The sequence below is a fragment of the Grus americana genome, chromosome 2, assembly GCF_028858705.1.
Source record: "Grus americana isolate bGruAme1 chromosome 2, bGruAme1.mat, whole genome shotgun sequence".
Taxonomy (NCBI): Eukaryota; Metazoa; Chordata; class Aves; order Gruiformes; family Gruidae; genus Grus; species Grus americana.
In genome coordinates, this window is record NC_072853.1 from 24032250 (window position 1) to 24050566 (window position 18317).

Sequence of the window (18317 nt, forward strand, 5' to 3'; positions counted from 1 at the left end):
AAACCCTATTACTCTGCTGAATGAAAACTTAAAATACATGACATCATTAGATGTAATTTGGAAGATGACTACAATTTTCTTACAGTTTATGATCAAAACACCAGGTGCTTCTACAATGTTTACCTTTAAATTTTATCAGTAGTCTAATATAGGAAAATATTGTGATATTCAGTCATAAAAAATGCTTTTTATGAAATCAGGTTGGCTTGCAACTCTTACTTCCGTAGAAAACACTGAGAAGTTACAGTAATGCAACAATCCCTATTGCAATCTGGTAATGAGAAAGTAATATCAAGGAACAGGAAGAACTGGTTGCTAAAAGGTTAGGTCTTAATTAATTTCAAACATTTTACACACTAGCTTAAATTCAGCTGTGGGGTATAATCCTAAAAATATGTATATTTACCATTTGATTTTTAAAGATGTCCTAGAAGTCTCTCAGTTGTTTTCCACTGCTCCAGTAACTTTGAGAAGTGCAATTATTTTGGCAGTTATAATCAGGAGTGAAGTTAAACGCTCTTACCTGTACACTTGTAGTCTGAGGCTACTCCTTTAAGACCAGCGTCGAACACGGATATTTCTACCTTTTGCTTTCTGTGGTGGCAGCTCAGGAGCACAGAGGGCTGTGATACAACGAGGTAGAGAAATGGCTGTAGCTCTATGTCCCCAGTTCCCCTGCGACCAGGCTGCCGAACAATAGTTATCCCCAGAGCTTGTCGAGCAGACGACCTTGTGGAAGCATGCAGACTTTCCAGGGACAAAAGACCTGTTTTTCTCCCAGCAGACAGGGGAACATTGCTGTTCAAAAGATCATCTGCTGTGACAGAGGAAATGCATGGCTGACTGGGCTTCTTGGCATCATGGCTGCCACCTGAGCCTGCTTCTGGAAGGTTCAAGGAGCTTTTGCTTATTTTCTCACCATCTTTCTGATCTTGTACTGATTTTGATTTAGGTAAGGCAGTGCATGAGTAAGTCATCAAGGAGATTCGACTTGCTGTAACAAAAATGTCAAAAGGAATGAAATTGAGATTCTTCACAATGGAAGACTGGCGGGAAGGACGGGCAATGCGGTGCTGGCTGGTACCACTGTGCTGCTCAATCTGAACGATTCTGATCTTAACACTGTCGCTGCCAATTCCACTGTCCTGTGCCCCGCTATAACGGGAAGAAGTCTCAACTGTTCCTCCATCAGACACATCCATTTTTTTCTGCTCTTGTTTGGAAATCTGCAAAGGAAAATATTATATTAACTTATGATATCCATATCCCAACTATTTCCATTTCAGTGGCAGCAAACAATCCCTATATAAACATGATGTCAAAAGAGAGAATTATAAAAAAATCTGCCAAGTTAACTTTAATACAGTAATCACTCATGAAAACACAGCAGGTGTCTGTTCCAATGAAATGATGACTCACAACACATGAAGTGCCAAAAGAACATGTGAAGGGAAAAAAAAGTAGTAATGATTTCTAGTCTTAAATGACTTGTTTTTTTTTTTTTAATTTAAACTCTTTCTTTAAACTCTAAAGAATCTACAAGAAATTTATGGCTTAATATAAAACCATATCTCTGTGAAATAATACAATATGAGTAAAAAGCCTAGTCAGAATTTTTTTCCAGTTTTGAGCACTGACGGTCAAAAAGTCCTCTTTGGCACTAAAATATTTTACCGTGATTAGATGAAATAAAATGTAATATTAATCTACTGCAAAATCACAAAAGACTAAATGGAAATTGGAAGCTGAAATGTGTAAATATTATGCTGTAGAAAAAATATTTTTCTTAAAAGGCGTGGAAATGAAAGTTGCCTTATGTAAAACACCAAAGTCGAAGGAAATGTCAGCACTATCTAAAGACTGCCTCTGTGATGGGGTACGAGTTCATAGCTCACCAAGGCTCACCAAGGCTACAGATGGTCTTGACTGTGACATTCACAGGGTTTCACATGAGAAATCATTGTATATAGAAATATTTCAAAAAGAAAACATACACCACTGATAAACAATAAAAAGAACTTTCCTTCTATCACAGGAAATTCAAGAGTGAAACAAAAAGTTGCAAGGCTGTGTCCAGGAACCACATAGTACCAGGTCAAGAGACAGAGATATCCAAGACAAGGAGGTGCTACAGGAATAAAACACTTCCAATACTGCTTGTGAAACAAGTAGAAATCCTACAAAGAGCTTGAGGACACGATGGGGAGCATATGCTAAAATACTTGGAAAAAAACTCCTGCAGAAATTCAACAACAACAATAATAATAATGATGATGTATGGCTAACTCCTCTAATTCGTATGGAGTTTAGCATCATGTATTCACCCTGTATAGCTTCCACAGCATAACTAACTCTTCCACCTGTGCTGCCCAGAAGTGATTCTGCTTTGCTCTGTACAAGAATGAACATAAGAAATGCCCAACTCAACCAGATTCGTGACCCACCCAGCCCAGTACGCTGTTTCTGACAGCACTAGGAGGAGACTCAGTCGAGAGAGACTGTGGACCCTGGCCGCTCCCTGCCATCTTCCTCTCCTACTCCCCACGTATCCATAGGTATTTTATTTGGGATGCCAGCGGTACACGCCTGGTTTTAGTAACCATTTCTGGACTTCTTGTCCATGAATTTGTGGACTTCCTTGTTGTATATTCTGATAGCGTCTGGCCTCCACAACCTTCTGGGGCTGCAAGTTCCAATTTTTTTTTCTTTGGTTTAAACCAATCTCCTACTAGGGTCATTGCGTTTCCCTGATCTTTTGGAGTGCACAATTTGAACATTCAGGTTCACATTCAGCTTTATCACTGCTTTGTAAACCTTGATCATAACCCTCCTCAGCCTTCTCCTCTCCAGACAGGGAAAACCCAGCCTTTTTAGTCTCTCCTTACAAAGCAGCTGCTCCAGGACCTTTAATCATTTTAGCTTCCCTTCTCTACTTCTGTAACTCCTCTGCACACTTCTTGAGTACTCCACACAGTATTCAAGAAGTGGGATCACTGTGGTTTTATATAGCAGTAAAACGATGCCTTCTGTCTTGTTCTCAATCTCCATCCTGATGATGTCCAATATTTTGTTGGGGTTTTTTTGGCTGCCACTGCACGTTGACTCACTGATTTCATTTCTTCGTTCCAGGACCTAATTCAATAGTTTCTTTTTATCTTCTCCACCGTAGTCAATCTTTGAAAAGAGAGATATAAACGAGGGCACACCGTACCTTAACTTCCTCTTGAAAAATATAATCATGAATTACAAGTACTTACAAAGTTTATCAGCAACTTAACTACAGAAATGAAGGGCAGTGAATTACTGAATTTCTTCAAACTTTGGTCTTTATGCAGCAATATTAATAGATTCTACGTATACTGCAGAATTTGAGTTATGGGGGAGTTACAGAAAAGAAGTTTTTTTAAAGGTTCCTTTATATTGTGCTTTATAGAACAAAGGAAGCAACCCCCTCTCCTTTTCTTTAAAGGAATGAACATGCTAGAAAAAAAGTATTACAGAGGAAATCCTGAAACAGAACCATTAACTAGCTGAGATTTTCTTTGAAAAGGATTTTGCCAGCTCTGGTTACAATCTTTTCAGATTCACTCATGTACATATTTTTCAAATAACCAATAAAATTCCTTGTGGCTGATTTCTATGGCAGACTCATATCACTGACTTGTAAATGTGATACCACTTTTAATGCAGCCTCTGTAAAAATAACTGGAGACTATTTTAATGAATTACTACACTGTGAGCCAAGAAATCCTGATTCCTCCTGATATCCTAGCAAAGTTAGGCTATTTACACCTCAGCCTCTCTGGTAAACTATAAAGTACTTCACCCATACTCTGCACTGATGGCACTTGCAAAAATGGTATAGATGGTTTTATCACTCATGTATTGAGGGCAAGTAGAAGACAGAAGGGATAGAGGTCTGACACAAACTTGCCATATCATTTCATGGAAATGCTGCCTGAAACGAAGTAGAGGGCATATGCTGCTAAACCCAGCAATTTTTAATTGCTCCATAGCCATCAGCTCAGTCTGATGAAAAATCTATTTAGAAAGCATGGTTCTGTAGTGAATGACACTCTTACGAGTACTATATGGTATTCTCCTGTTCTCCCCTATGCAGGAGAAATTTCTACAGTTACCTGACATTCAGGTTATGCTTGACTTGGCTAGAGGGATTGAAAATACAAGTCATCCACTGAACGATAATCTCCCAGGGAGAAAAGCATTGCATGTGTATGACTGAGTGGAGGAAGAAAGCATAGCACTTCTGGTTTCTGAATGGATCTTCTCTTCTCACACCTAAATAGATTTGACTTGAAGCCTAGTTCTTTTCTTCTGCCTCTTTTTACAGTTAAGTATTTATTAAATGTGCTGGTCTATGTAAAGCACTTCAAGGAAGGTAAGAAAGTAACTCTGCCTCCATCCCTATTCAGACTAGAGTTTCTCTGTGAAGACTACTGCAAGGGTGCTAATTGGTCCCAACTGCTGAGTTTCCTGTTATGCGGACATTCGACTACAGAAACTTTACTGACACCCCAAATCAACTCACGCAGGTCACCGAACAGCAGTCAGATGGTAACTTCTGCTCCGTACTAAGCAGCATGGAATATGAACCAGTGCCCAAAAGGTGAAAGACACCATATCCTATTACGGTTTTCCATGCCACCCGGTTCCACAATGAAACTTTGACTTACGTATGCTCTTACCACATATATTATAAAGGTTGGAACAAGTGAGTAATGATTTGCAAGACAGCTTTATATAACACAACTGGGTACAAAATAAAGGTGCAGAAGGACCACTGGAATGTCTTGCATCAATTTCAGCTCAGTAAGCATTGAGCCTTCCAACCAAGTTTCACAGTTAACCTGCAAATACGCCTAGGAATAAACTTGAGAATCATTTAGGTATTCCTCTAACGGGATAAGGATATGAGAGGGAATGACTCTCAGTGTAACAACTCTAAAAAGATTCTGTGCTTTATTATGGAATAAATGGGCCAATACTTTAAAGATGTCAAGAACAGCAATATCAGCTTGCTGTTAGCAAATGTAACGGTACCTTTTATCATTGGGCTGTATTATATCAATTCCCTTACTCTTTACATAACCCATTTAAAATGAACAATAAAAGTTTTCTTTAATTAGCTACTGGTGTGCATTAACATGATCATGATTAAACCATAAAAACCAACTGTACATTACTCTGGTCCTCTATCCCATGTGTTTTAAATTATTTTAGTTGAAAATGTACTTTGAGTCCCTTTTAAAAGTTCGACCTTCTGCTTTCAGAGAATTAAATGCATATTACTGTAGTGGAGAAGATAATGTTTCAGACCTCCAGGCATATATTAAACATACTGGCAGCACATTAGACAAAATGCTTTACTTATTAGATACTTCCTATTCTAAACAGTGTCATCAAAGGCTAAAAACAAAATCCATATAAAAGCTGCACAATGCTTCCACACAGAACCTGTGCCAAAATCCCTGTACTTTCCAACTAATGAGGAAAGGATGTGTACTCTTAACATATGAATGTAAGATTTTCCAAGCATTCACTTTAGGAAACAGGCCTATTGATTCCACATGGCTTATGTTAAATGAAACTGTATTGGTAAAATAACCTTTAAGATATTTGGCATGATAACTATAATTAAACAGTATTCAAAGGAATAAAACAAAAGGGAATTTGGTTCCACAATGGCTAATTAAAATAAAATGAAAAAACACAGCATGTCATCTATCAAGATAAATTGTTATTGTTTAAGAACTATTTAAATACTGTTAAAATATACTTTTAGATAAAATCTGAAAGGACTGGAAAAATATTTGTGGCTTAAAAATGGATAGTTTGGCGAAGAAAAAAGTATAGGACGCTGAAATTTTATGCTGAGATAATAGCTTTAAAGCTTTGAGCATAACCAGATGGTACTTAAATCAGAGGAATTCTACAGTTTCACTGTCAGAATGAGTTGCAATATGGAAAGGTTTTCAATAGCTAGAAAAAACATGTCAAGATGATAGTTTACTTCTTAGATCACTTCAGTGCATTTTCTCGTCCTTTCACAGTTATATATCCTATCAATACTAGACACCATAGAAAAGGTGCTGAAAGCTACACTAGTAGCTAGGGAACTGTGGCTAATTCTTCCTTTTCATGTGCTGAGATAGGTAACTTCACTAGCTTAACCCCTTGAGTTCAACAGGGCATATGACGCATATATCTATCGAGTGAAAGGGCATGGAAATAGCATGTCCTGTAGAACACACACAGAGACATAGATCATGAAATCAAGGGTAAATAAATATATTTGCTTTTCAGAACTGGCAAGCAGTCCCATCTGAGGTCACTGCAATCTTAGCCAGGTAACTCTTATTTATTTTCCATTCCTGAGAGATGGTAGAGACATGCCTTCAAAGTTTTCACTCCATAAAGAGAACCAATAAAACCATCAAGGTAAACACACAACCTAATAGTTTAGACCAAGAATTAACACATTTTCCCAATCAGAGAGAGGTGTTTTACAACAATTGGCAGCAATTTTTCATTATATTTTCACTTTCTTAATCTCTCAAGAGTTTTCAACAATAACAAATGTAAGCATGTGCAAATTTCACTATAAACATTTCTATCAGTTTTATTTTCTTTTACTGATGCTTTACAGGATAATTCTTTAATAGAATAACTGTAAGCAACATAACCTTTGGAAGTGCAACTGCTCCAGATCAAAAGCATCTACATCTGCATAATTTTTCCAGCTTCTCATATTAATTGTGGTAATATAATGACACTATTGAAGTAAAATTTCCAGCCTTCTGCATAGCTGTTCCTTAACTCTGATCAAAACCCTTCAGCCAATCATGAGATCATTCTTCACATTACATAAATTACAGAAAGAGCCACAAGTGTGAAACCACGGAATCAAAGTGCCAATCACATCTGCTCCATCACTGTGGCATGTGACCTAGTTGTAGTTCTTTTGCTAAAAAGTAGTAATATTTTCATGGAAATAAAAATCTTGCCTACCGCACAAACAGCTACAGAAAAGGAATATGTTCCAGGTTTTTTTCTGTTGTGCTTAAACTGGAATTATGAAGAAAACACTGCATAGTTTCTTTCTGGCTTTGTTCTACTCCAACAAGAGTCTCCAATGGTTTAGAAATTTATTTGACATATCATTGTTATGTAAAGAACCTTTTTTTTGGTTAACCAAAGTTTGCTGCATTCTTCTACTGAACACTTCAACTAAACCAGTTTTATTTTGTTTTGCATATGAGATACATGATTGACTTTAATTCTGACAATTATCAAAATTATTTTGTAAATTGACATATTAATCTCACATGGAAAATATAACAAAAGACACACATAGAAGCATATTGGACTGCTAAATTATGCCTTCCAGTGTAATAAAAGTTTCTCTTTAAAGTTTTAAATCCTACAATTTAATCTAGACAGACTCGCTTCTACCTGTATCAATCCAACTGCAGAAAGAGTTCTGTATAACACGAATCCAAAGCTGTCCTCCAATAAGGGGACGATTAAGTCATGCCAAAATGAGGCAACAAAAATATCAGAAATGTTTGAAATAGTTTATTTCATATGAAAGTCAAATGTATTTTATTCCACTAAGGCATTTTCTTTTTAACCAGAATTTGCTGCAAAATAAATTATGCTAATTTGAGGTGTAATGGTGTATATGAGCTCCCAGACCTACAGAAATATTCCTGACAGGAATTCAATTGTAGTTTTCACAATACTGCATGAATTATGTGAAAGATGTGATGGCAAGGAGCAAACTCAGCTTCTTTGTGCAATGGTTTTTCAGCTCTTCAAAAGTAGAGTAAGAGGCTACATTCTGTTAAACACTGATCCAAATATTCATAAATCAAAGCTGTGCTAAACGTTCCAATTGTAACAGGGGTATATGCAAATGCTAAATCCTTTCTAATACCAACAGAATTATTTTTTTAATCTTAATACAAACAGTATGTTTATTTTGCTAGCCTATGAAAGCCCAGTGAGAAACTTTTGTGTTCAATTTTTTTTTTTTTTTAAAGAAATGCTTTAAATTTAAAAAGACCAGGCTGAAATCTGGCAGAGTACTTCATCCAACAGCAATTTTTCATTAATAGTTTTACTAAAAGTATTAGCTTTTTTGTTTTATTTTTCAAATTTAATTTCAGAATTTTAAGTTCATATCTTTGCTTTTATATGAAAAAATTAGGATTAAAATAAATACAGATATTTACTTTAGACAAGGTGAGGGTTTGTTCATTTTTGCACTTTTTTTTTTTTGTTAAATCCAAGAAACAGCATTTTTCCATGGGAGTCTGCTTGCATATTCCACTTGGATACTTTAAAAAGAAGTAGTTGAAATTTCAGCTTGATTTTGCAGGACATTCTTTAACATTTCACTGTTAAGATTTCAGTAGAAGACTGCAGTTTTACCAGTCTCTGTTTTGGGTCACGTTTTCATGCAGAAAGATATACTGAACTAAATGTTGGTTTAGTGTTGATCTGATTTTAAAGAAAGCAACTTTGTCTCATCAAGCTGAATCTTTCAGGAGGCTGAATTAGCTCTCATTTACTGGTGCGCCTAAGTACGTCGAGAAAGAAAAAAGCACAACAAAAAAACACGTTCAAGGACTTGGAATTTTAAGTCATTAAGGCTGTGATTTCACAACAGAAAGCTTGTCCTCAAACACTAGAGACAGACCAATTACCGAATTTGGTGCCCGGTATGGCTGTATAAACAAGTTTGCCATTGGAATCGGCACGTCACAGCCTGCGGTGGGATTATTTTAAGTGGTGTTGCCACGGACCACTCCTGGGAAACCACAGAGCTACTGCGTGGCACCTATCACAATACTGGGCTTAGGTGCAAAAAATCCCTGGGTCCTACACATTGATGCTTCTTGACCAGGCGTTCAGTCATGGTTCAAAAACTTTCTCATGTGATGAGTGTTTAAAGTAAGAATTCCCTGAACAATTCTTAGATGCAAGAGTTTAAATAATTTAATAATATTAAATATGGAAATATCAGATGATATCTTATGATATCCGGAGATGAGAAATTTAACAAAGCTGTTTACTCCAGTTGGAGTAAATCAGAATATTCTCCCATTGACTAATATTCAGTGTTCTGTAAAATAAACGAAAAGATGCAGAAGCAAATGCCAAATACCCTGGCAGGATTCAACAGAGCCTGAGAATGTGAATTTAGGCATCATTTTCTAGAATAAGATGAATGAATGTGTGAACAATGAAAAAAAGTCATTATTGTAACACAGTAAAGTAACTTGGTACTTGACTTTCATAATACAGAATCTACCTGCAGCCTCCTAACTGAGTAAGTGTACAGTTAAATGAACTATCCCCAAAATCAAATGCTACAATCTTCTCCTTAATATACAAAATATCCCCATTTTTAGCAAGTTGTTTGTCACAGCCTTGGTGTGCAATTCTATGCAAGATTGAATTTGTTTCTCCTGATCCTTGTATGATTGTATAAAACAGTTCATGGTCCTGAAGCATTGGAACAATAATTCTAGAAACAAACAAACAAAAATAACCCTGAGAAAAACACACTTGTTTGTTTGGCCTGTTCTGTTTCCTGCACTGGCTCATTGTACTACTACAAAGCGGAGAAGGAAAAGGACAGACTATGGCAGCCCAGTTTGGATTAGCTTAATGAGCCTCAAAATTGCATCCTAAATTGTGGCCTCTGAACTCATTTAAAAATAATTAAAATAAAGAATTGTGGTATTGGAGCAGGAACGAAAGGTCAGAAACAGGACCTCTGTAAGCCCGCTTCAGGAGTAGATGACACATGGAGCTGCATCTTCAGGCTTTTCTGACTGATCAAGCCTGGCAGTCTTCCAGCTGCCTTCGCCTCTCAGTGCTAGGAGGCTGCTTCAAAGCACCCAGCACTCAAACCATGCTGAGATCTGACTTTATACTTGACTGGAAAATCAACGGAGAATTCTTATGAAACACATCCTGCAGCAGTCTGCCACTTTCAAAGCTTCTAACTGCAGCGCTAAGATTTCAGTGGAGCCATCTAACTGTGGGCTGATAACGACATTAAAGACAATTAGAGGGCCAAGATACAAAGACAAGTTTTCTTCTTAATGAAAAACACTTTTGGCCTTTACATGCTTCTATATGGCATTATTACGGCATATTATATTAAAGATGCAACGAGATTGCAAAGATTACTGAATATTATTTACATATACTGTTTTTTCATAAAAATAATGCTTTTCCCATTTTGGGCCATGAAGTTCCTGTTGCTTCACTAACAATTGCTGCTTTTTTCCTACCTGTTGAATATTATTAAAATACTTTCTTAAATGTTAATCTAAGTATAATTTTTTAAATTATGCAACTGCTGCAGTGGTCATGTAGAAAACACGCACCGTTGTAAATGGCAATGCACACAGCATAAGAACAATATGTCTGTGGTCCATACTTTCAAAATATTTGTGAGGTGCTGCCTTAAAGCTAGGAATAGCTTTCCAAATAGCTTCTAATTCAGCTATAAGGGCTGTGCAAGGTATTCCTTTCCGCATACCATTTTAAAAATGCTGATTCTCATTCTTAGTACTGAAAAAATAACCTTTGAAAAGCAAGCTCAGGATGGTCCATCCTCTGGAACCTCCAGACAGCCCAAACCAAAGATGGACAGAACTGCCTTATCTATTTAACACGTGGTAGAATGTGACATTTACAAATGTCATTTGAAATGTTCATCCTTTACGGTACTGCTATAAAAGATTTTATCAAAAACAATCCTTGAGGAGGTATCTCAGCATTTGCTGTTTGTCTCTACAGCCTTTTTAAGGTACTAAACCTGCAGTACAAGCAGTGGTATGACACAGCTCTCAACTACTTGTAATCACATCTTTAATCCACAGCAAAATAGAAGTTAGGGAGAAGCATAAAAGTAATGAATGGAACAAAAAAACCTGTCCACATAAGGGACCAATGTTCTGTTTGAATTACTACATAAATACTAACAAACTTTAACTGTTTAGAGTGATGATCATTATTATGTATGCATACATATAAACATATATACAAATATATAGTACAAAAATCTATCTTTTTTTAAAACCAGCTTTCAATTTTATAGCACCTACTGGAAGATTCCCAGTCTGTCAGAATGCAGCATGTAAGAATCTGTGAAACTTGCTACTGAATTCAGGTTCAGCTTGCTGAGAAATACATGAAGCCTTGTTCAAACAGCCAGGATGCACCACTTAGCCAAGCTAACTTTCTGACTTTTTATTACACAAAGATGATCAGAGGGCTGGAGCACCTCTCCTATGAAGACAGGCTGAGAGAGTTGGGCTTGTTCAGCCTGGAGAAGAGAAGGCTCCAGGGAGACCTTAGGGCAGCCTTCCAGTACCTGAAAGGGCCTACAGGAAAGCTGGAGAGGGACTGTTTCCAAGGGCATGGAGTGACAGGACAAGGGGTAATGGGTTTAAGCTGAAGGAGGGGAGATTTAGATTAGATGTTAGAAAGAAATTCTTTCCTGTGAGGGTGGTGAGGCACTGGCACAGGTTGCCCAGAGAGGTTGTGGATGCCCCCTCCCTGGAAGTGTTCAAGGCCAGGTTGGATGGGGCTTTGGGCAACCTGGTCTAGTGGAGGGTGTCCCTGCCCATGGCAGGGGGGTTGCAACTAGATGGTCTTTAAGGTCTCTTCCAACCCATTCTATGATTCTATGATTTTGGTAGCTGGGCCACAAATTCATTTGCTATGATGGGCTTTATCATGGACAAATCTGGACAAAGACCCAATGAGGCAGCCAACCCAGACCAAGACATTCCTTTGTACAAACACCAAGGATCCAACAGACACAATGGGTAAACCCCCTAGATGTTCAATGTGTAATAAACATTTATCTGGGGAAAATGCCTTACTGCCAGATAGAATGAATTTTATGAAAACCATGGAGATTTTCAAGAGCATGTAGATCAATTAGGTGCCCATCTCCCACTGAAAAAAATAAGAGCTTGGAAGACAATTTATTTGTGATTCTGAATCTCCCCTACTGCCTTCTGTCCCAGTTTTGGAAGGCAAAGAATCAGCAAAAGTGGCTGATCTGTATCAAAAAGATTTTGGAGTCCCGACTGCATATTCTAGTGGGAAAGCAAAAAAGACATACAAATTACTGCCAGAACACAGGTGAACTAATGCAAACAGAGACCTATTTAGCTGTGTGAACTAAAAATGCCTGACTTCCTAAAATACTGTCTTAACTCACTGTTGTTCAGACAAATATGAGTTTCATGAAAACTGTAGGCAGGATCTGTAGTCAGTAAAGCTAACAGATTTTCACTTTTATGGATTCTCTATTTTAGCCAACTTTCCAATAATCTGAAATAGTTGTCACTGTTCATTTCTGAGAATACTCTACTAAGTCACTATTACTCCTGTGCTTTGATGGAGAAAGTTAAAATGAGTGGAAAGCTTTACTTAGGAGGAGTCAAGAATGAAGCTTTTAGTCTTGATTCATGCGATGAGTCACAGGTAATTTGGAGGGAAGGTACAGTCTTAGTGAAATGAAAAGAGTTGGAAATATTAACTACAAACATGCACCGAGGAAAAAAATTGCTAATATGCAAGGTTATTAAGCACACCCATTAACTAGCATAGCAGAAACACCAAAGCTGCATAGTATGTACAAAAACTAAGAACTTTACAATGTCTTCTCTCTAGAAAGGTACCGGTGGCCAATTATCTGCAGAAATAAGTTCAGAGTAATTGGAAATGGCTGCAAACCTGAATTTGATTCAGTAAATGTTATTAGTCTCATGTGCATGACTCATATCAGTGTCTTATCACAATCATAATCTATGATTTCACCATTTGATATAGTAACCAGTAAATCAGATTAAAGCTAGTGTAAAAATGTAAAAATGCAAGTATTGTCTTTAATTTCCTCCATCCTCATCAGAAACACTCTGCAACGAAAGTGTGGCAACTACCGCTACTATCTAAACGGGAATACAAACAGTACCAGATTTTATCATGCTTATCAAAGCCACAGAACCTATGCATGTACTTTGTGAGCCTTGTCACCAAAGGGTGACAACTGTACTAAAATGTAGTTCACTGTAATTTTACTATATTGGCTTTCATGGTAGATGGCAAAATACATTGAACATATTGGAAATACATGAAATACAGCTAGGCTTTTCATTGTCCTTCCGGTCTGAGCACTGTGTGTCCAGGAAGAAGCACTATTACATTCTCTGGCCCATTCCACAGAAGTCCAGTGCAACACTCAAATGTTCATGTCAAGTACAAAATTATTATCACTGAGACAAGTGAACTTCCCTGCAAGCACGGCATAGAACAAAAATGAATTATTGGGATTCAGAGAGCCTCAGAAGCCCACAGAATCCCAGAAATTAATGCAGTTGATCAGAGTGAGGATATAAATATCAAAGAATTATTATCTGCTTTTGGAAACCTCAGCTGAGGTGTAAAGTTCAAGCTATAGTCTTTCATTCAAAATACCTCATTTAAATTCATCCATCTCAAAATTTTCATGGTGTGATTGTGGATGCAGCTTGTGCAGCACTGCAGGGGGATGAACGAAACGCTCCAAAGCAATTTAAAATATGTTAAAAAAGCTGCTTAGATTTGAAGTGTAAAACTAAATTGTGCATTTCTACAAATTCCAGGTTAACACACAACTCAAAGCATTTGTCATGAGAGGTTTTCACTGTGTGAAACCTCTGTGCCTGCACACATACATGCGTATGTCCTTCTGAGAAATCCCCATGTGTTTTGCCCTGCTGTCTGTAAAATTGACCCTTTCTCTTAAGGCTTCCTATTTTAGTGTGAATTTACTTTGGTCCCTCACCTCTTTTTTGCTTTTTTCAAAAGAAAGATTTATGCTTTGAAGAGTCTTAGTAAAATCACAGCCATTTTCCCAATACAAGAATTGCATCTAGGTTTCTACTGGAAAGAAAATGTTTGCTCATAGCAAGTATCAAAAAGTACTGCACAGCCCTTCAAAATATATCTCCCTGCTGTTTCTGGCAACAAAATCAAATGATGAGACAAAGCTTCCTAACAATGGAAACATGGTATGGTGATGACTCAAGATACTGGCAAGGACTTTATTTTGATAGTGTACTTGAACTAACCAAAGATCACTTTATTTTCAGGAAAACATCCGACAAGTGGCTATGTGGGAATCCAAGTACTGGTAAAACTACCAGGAAAATGATGCAAGTATTATTCAGCTATTCCGGCTAAGGGTTTTTATTGGCATTCTCAAGAAGTTACAATTTTGGCACTCTCTCTGACACTATCAAGCTACAAGTTTATGTTTAAAACTGTATGAATAGAATAGCTCAATGGTAAAAATTATTAGAAGACCCTTAATGTCATTTGTATTTCGAAAGATTTAGCTATTCCACAAATTTTAAGTACTGCATTAAAAGCCAGACTCCACAGAAACCAAAATAATGTCCAGACCACCAGACAAACCAAAATAATATATAGTCTATTTGTCCAAAATAATACAAATAGTCTATTTGTCTTCATCTGAACTACTTACATGTCAACATGTCAAAGAAATGAAGACAACTTGGCTCAGTGGAAATTGCAAAGCAAGAATCCAATGCAAAAAACACATCTACTTTTTACAAAGATGGTGAAACACTTTTTTGCCTTCCCAAGATAGGGAGGAGTCCTCATAAGTTTTTCTCAATTGAAATGAAAAGCTGTTTCAGATTCACCAGAGTCACAAACTCTCTTTATACAGCAAGACCTTTATTTACAGATTTTCAAGATTAGTTTCTCTTTGGTCTGTGTACCGTATGAGGTACAATTTCAGCATTGCTAGAATAGTGTCCCACCTAGAATATGAAATAAGATTCTACTGTATTGCACGCTATTAGGCTTTAGCAAACCAAGATTGATTTTGACTTATTGCGCAAGATATCGAACTACAGGCAACTGCAAGGAACAAAGCTAAGAGGGCAGTAATTTTTCTAGCTCAAGGGAAAGAAAGCATTTGTTAGACATCAAGATATTCGGGGTTAATTTTATTAGAATCTTTCTTGTCATAAAAGAACTCTCATGCAATTTAAAGGATTAAATCTAGTAAGGCTACTTACTACCTAGGTGGGTAAGATTAATCTGTGGAACAACCTATATTAAGAAAATGAAGTTATACATGGTGCAGATTTTGTCCATCAATTCTATGCACACGTATGTCTCAAAAGTGTTAACTTTTTACACAAGTCTTCATGTTATTATGTATTTGGAAAAAAAACATACAGACATCAAATTAACTCATACAGCTTCCTTTCACGTTTCAAGACTTCGGGTCTTTAAACAGAAATAGGAAACGTATGTCATCTTACAATTAAACATTCACCATCTTACAAAGGTGCTGAACAACATAGGATTTCAGATTTAGATGAGATTGATTCATATGCCATTCTTTTACTAAGGTCTATTGAACAAAGAATTCTTATTATAAATTTGATTTTTTTTTTAGTTCAAAACATTATAAAAATTATTAAACTATAATATGGCTATAGCTAATCCTGCTCAGCATACAACTGGTTGTTAATGGCCCAAGGATACTATTGCAGTTCAAAGTCACGCAAATCCATTTGAGAGGAAACAGTAAACACTACTTAACTCCATCCAATAAAATAACCTGAACCCCTTAAACATCTTTGCATCCATTTGATTTTATATACACAGAAGGCCATTCTCTGTTATGTTTAAATTCACTAGTGATAAGAAGAAAATTTATTCATACAAGTATTCTTGTCATTATTCAATCAGTATGAAAAACTCTTGAATTTCTGCTAGAACAGGCAAATGAGTTTTTGAGAAAATACCCATATTTGTTTCCTACCAAAATCTCTGGCATGAATTACAGTATGTATCATTCTATTAGGCAGTCTCAGATGGTGCAGCATTACCTGAATCTGAAAACAGACTACAGCTGGCCAGAAAAATTGAAAAAGTAGAAAGGCAGCTAATACAATTAACAGCAGTATACTCTGAAAAATTACGCCTCAGTGCTTAAGAGACAGAGTAGTACTAAAGGATCATTCTGGCCTAAATAAAATCAGTACGAAATTAAGCAGCATATTTATCCCTAGTTGACCACCCAGTCCATACAAGCCACACAAGTGGCCAAACAGTGTCTACTGCCAGCTATCAACGGCTTTCCTTTAGTGGTAACACCTGCTTCCGTTTCTCACCATCCATTTCCTGATTTTCCCAAAACAGATAAAAAAATTAATTAACATTGAGACCTCTCAATGTTGCTTTTTAATTTGGTTGAGAATACAATATTACATATTATTTGAGGAAGACTGACATACAGAGTGATCATATTAGCTTTATTTACCTTTAAAAATAGGTTAAAATGCATGAAAAAGACAATTTGTCATGAGGGAGTGCCAGAAAAAAGTGAGGATCCTTCCCGCAAAAAAACCCAGGGAAGTTCAAAATCAAAATTGCTCACTTCCCACTGACTACAACTTCAATTAACTCTTTATTGGCTTCGACTATTCTTTCTCCTTTTATTCCTCAGCTTTCCCTTTAAGAAAAACCATGTTATTTCACTTTAAAATGAAGAGAATTACAGAATCCATGTGTTTATAATCACTGTCAAAAATCAAGTTTTCCGCACGACCAAGCAGGTGATGTTCCATACAGGAAAGAAACTGTAAGCAGTGCTGTCTAAAGGTAATGCTGCCACAGCATCAAACTCCACTGTATACAAGCGTTAGATGACTCAAAGGAGAAGATTAGTCAAGATCAAAGAACGCAGAACCCTCAGTCATACATTGTGTGACCTAACACTCAAACTTTCGTTTCCTCATCAGACGATTAAGCAAATCATCACTATGACACATTCAGTGTCTACAGTGTGAGAAAGTCCAAGCACGTGTTCTCTCACACTTCTGTTTAGGGTGAGTTTGAGCCACCGTGTTGTCTTTACTGATTTCAGCAACCAACTATATTTGTTATTTATGGCATAACTATAATAATTCTTACACAGTTTCTGGTTTTCTAATCCTTTTTTTCAAAATGAATCACTATGGTTTCTTGCATGCATTCCGTAGTTTAAAGAACAGTTTGAATTTTGGACCTATTTCATAAGAATATTTTTACTATCTCTGTAATGACTATTTCAGATATTTTTCTTAATACATTAAATGATCTGAAATGGCGAAGTTTTAAATTAACTTTGCATATCACTTAGTTATTAACAGCATTTTATTTTGATAAGAAAGTACAATAGCATTTAAGTTACTGATAATAAAAACAATATTCACAAGTTATGTTCAAAATATATCTAGGCAGAGTATGTAATAAAGAGATTGGACAGAACATTTATGTCATTTAGACTATTCCACTAAGGCTAGTATGAGGCAAAGGAAATGCAATTCATAGAGCAGAGACAAGAAGGTCTGGTTCAGATAGAAGTACTGTAGGCTAAGGAAAATAAAAATAAATGGACTGAACCCTAACTTGCACTTAAAACTCAGGTAAAAGTTGTTCTATCCCATGAGGCTCCACCCTAAAACACTTAGAAAAATGCCAAAAGAGAAAAGGAAAAAACCCAAACTCTGAGAGATTAATTACTATTAATGTGAACAGAGAGGAAAATCAACACTTTGTTGGGATTTTTCATTTTTTTCTTTCTTTCTTTCTTACTGTAAGTTTTTCATGTCACTGTTATAATTTATTTTTTCCAGAAAATAAGAACAGTCCCTGTAAGGGATTTTCCCATTAGCTGTGTTCCAGCATGGTAGTTTCATTACATTTGAAGAAAGTAGGAAGTCTTTGAATGCTACTGACATGAAGCTTCATAGTATTCTGATGAAATACTTGTATTTTTCCTTTCATTAACAATACAAAATATCTTTTGATGTTGAAGCAATATTCTTTGGAGTGTCCATGCAAGGAAGATTTGGAAGCATGCCTATAAATCACAAACTTTTTTGCAGATTATTGTTTTGGGTAAATTCTTCCCCAGCTATATTGTATGTGAAACCTTGATGTACATGAACATCTTACCACTTAAATTAAAGTGGTCACAGAAAACAGCAAGTAAAATGTCAGAGAGACTGGTCCTGTCCCAAGCACAGTGTTTAAAGGCCTATGGGATACAACTTCCCACTTCTTTCCACATAGTTTGTGTGCTTGTGGACATTGAAAACTAGCAGGAAAGAATATTCCTTCCTAGCAAAAAGGAAATACACTTTCAACCTATAATTTCAAGTTTGATTTTACTATACTGAGAATTCTTTACC

The 18317-nt window shown here is 36.5% G+C and overlaps 1 protein-coding gene across 6 annotated transcripts in view; it reads right to left on the bottom strand.

Moving 5' to 3' along the window:
* VPS13B (vacuolar protein sorting 13 homolog B) overlaps positions 1–18317 on the bottom strand; it is a 485973-nt gene that overhangs the window by 122744 nt on the left and 344912 nt on the right. For all 6 annotated transcript variants that reach the window (XM_054815083.1, XM_054815086.1, XM_054815082.1 and 3 more), the window contains one exon: positions 524–1226. In XM_054815083.1, the coding sequence (XP_054671058.1) occupies positions 524–1226 (703 nt within the window). The remainder of the gene's footprint in view (positions 1–523; positions 1227–18317) is intronic.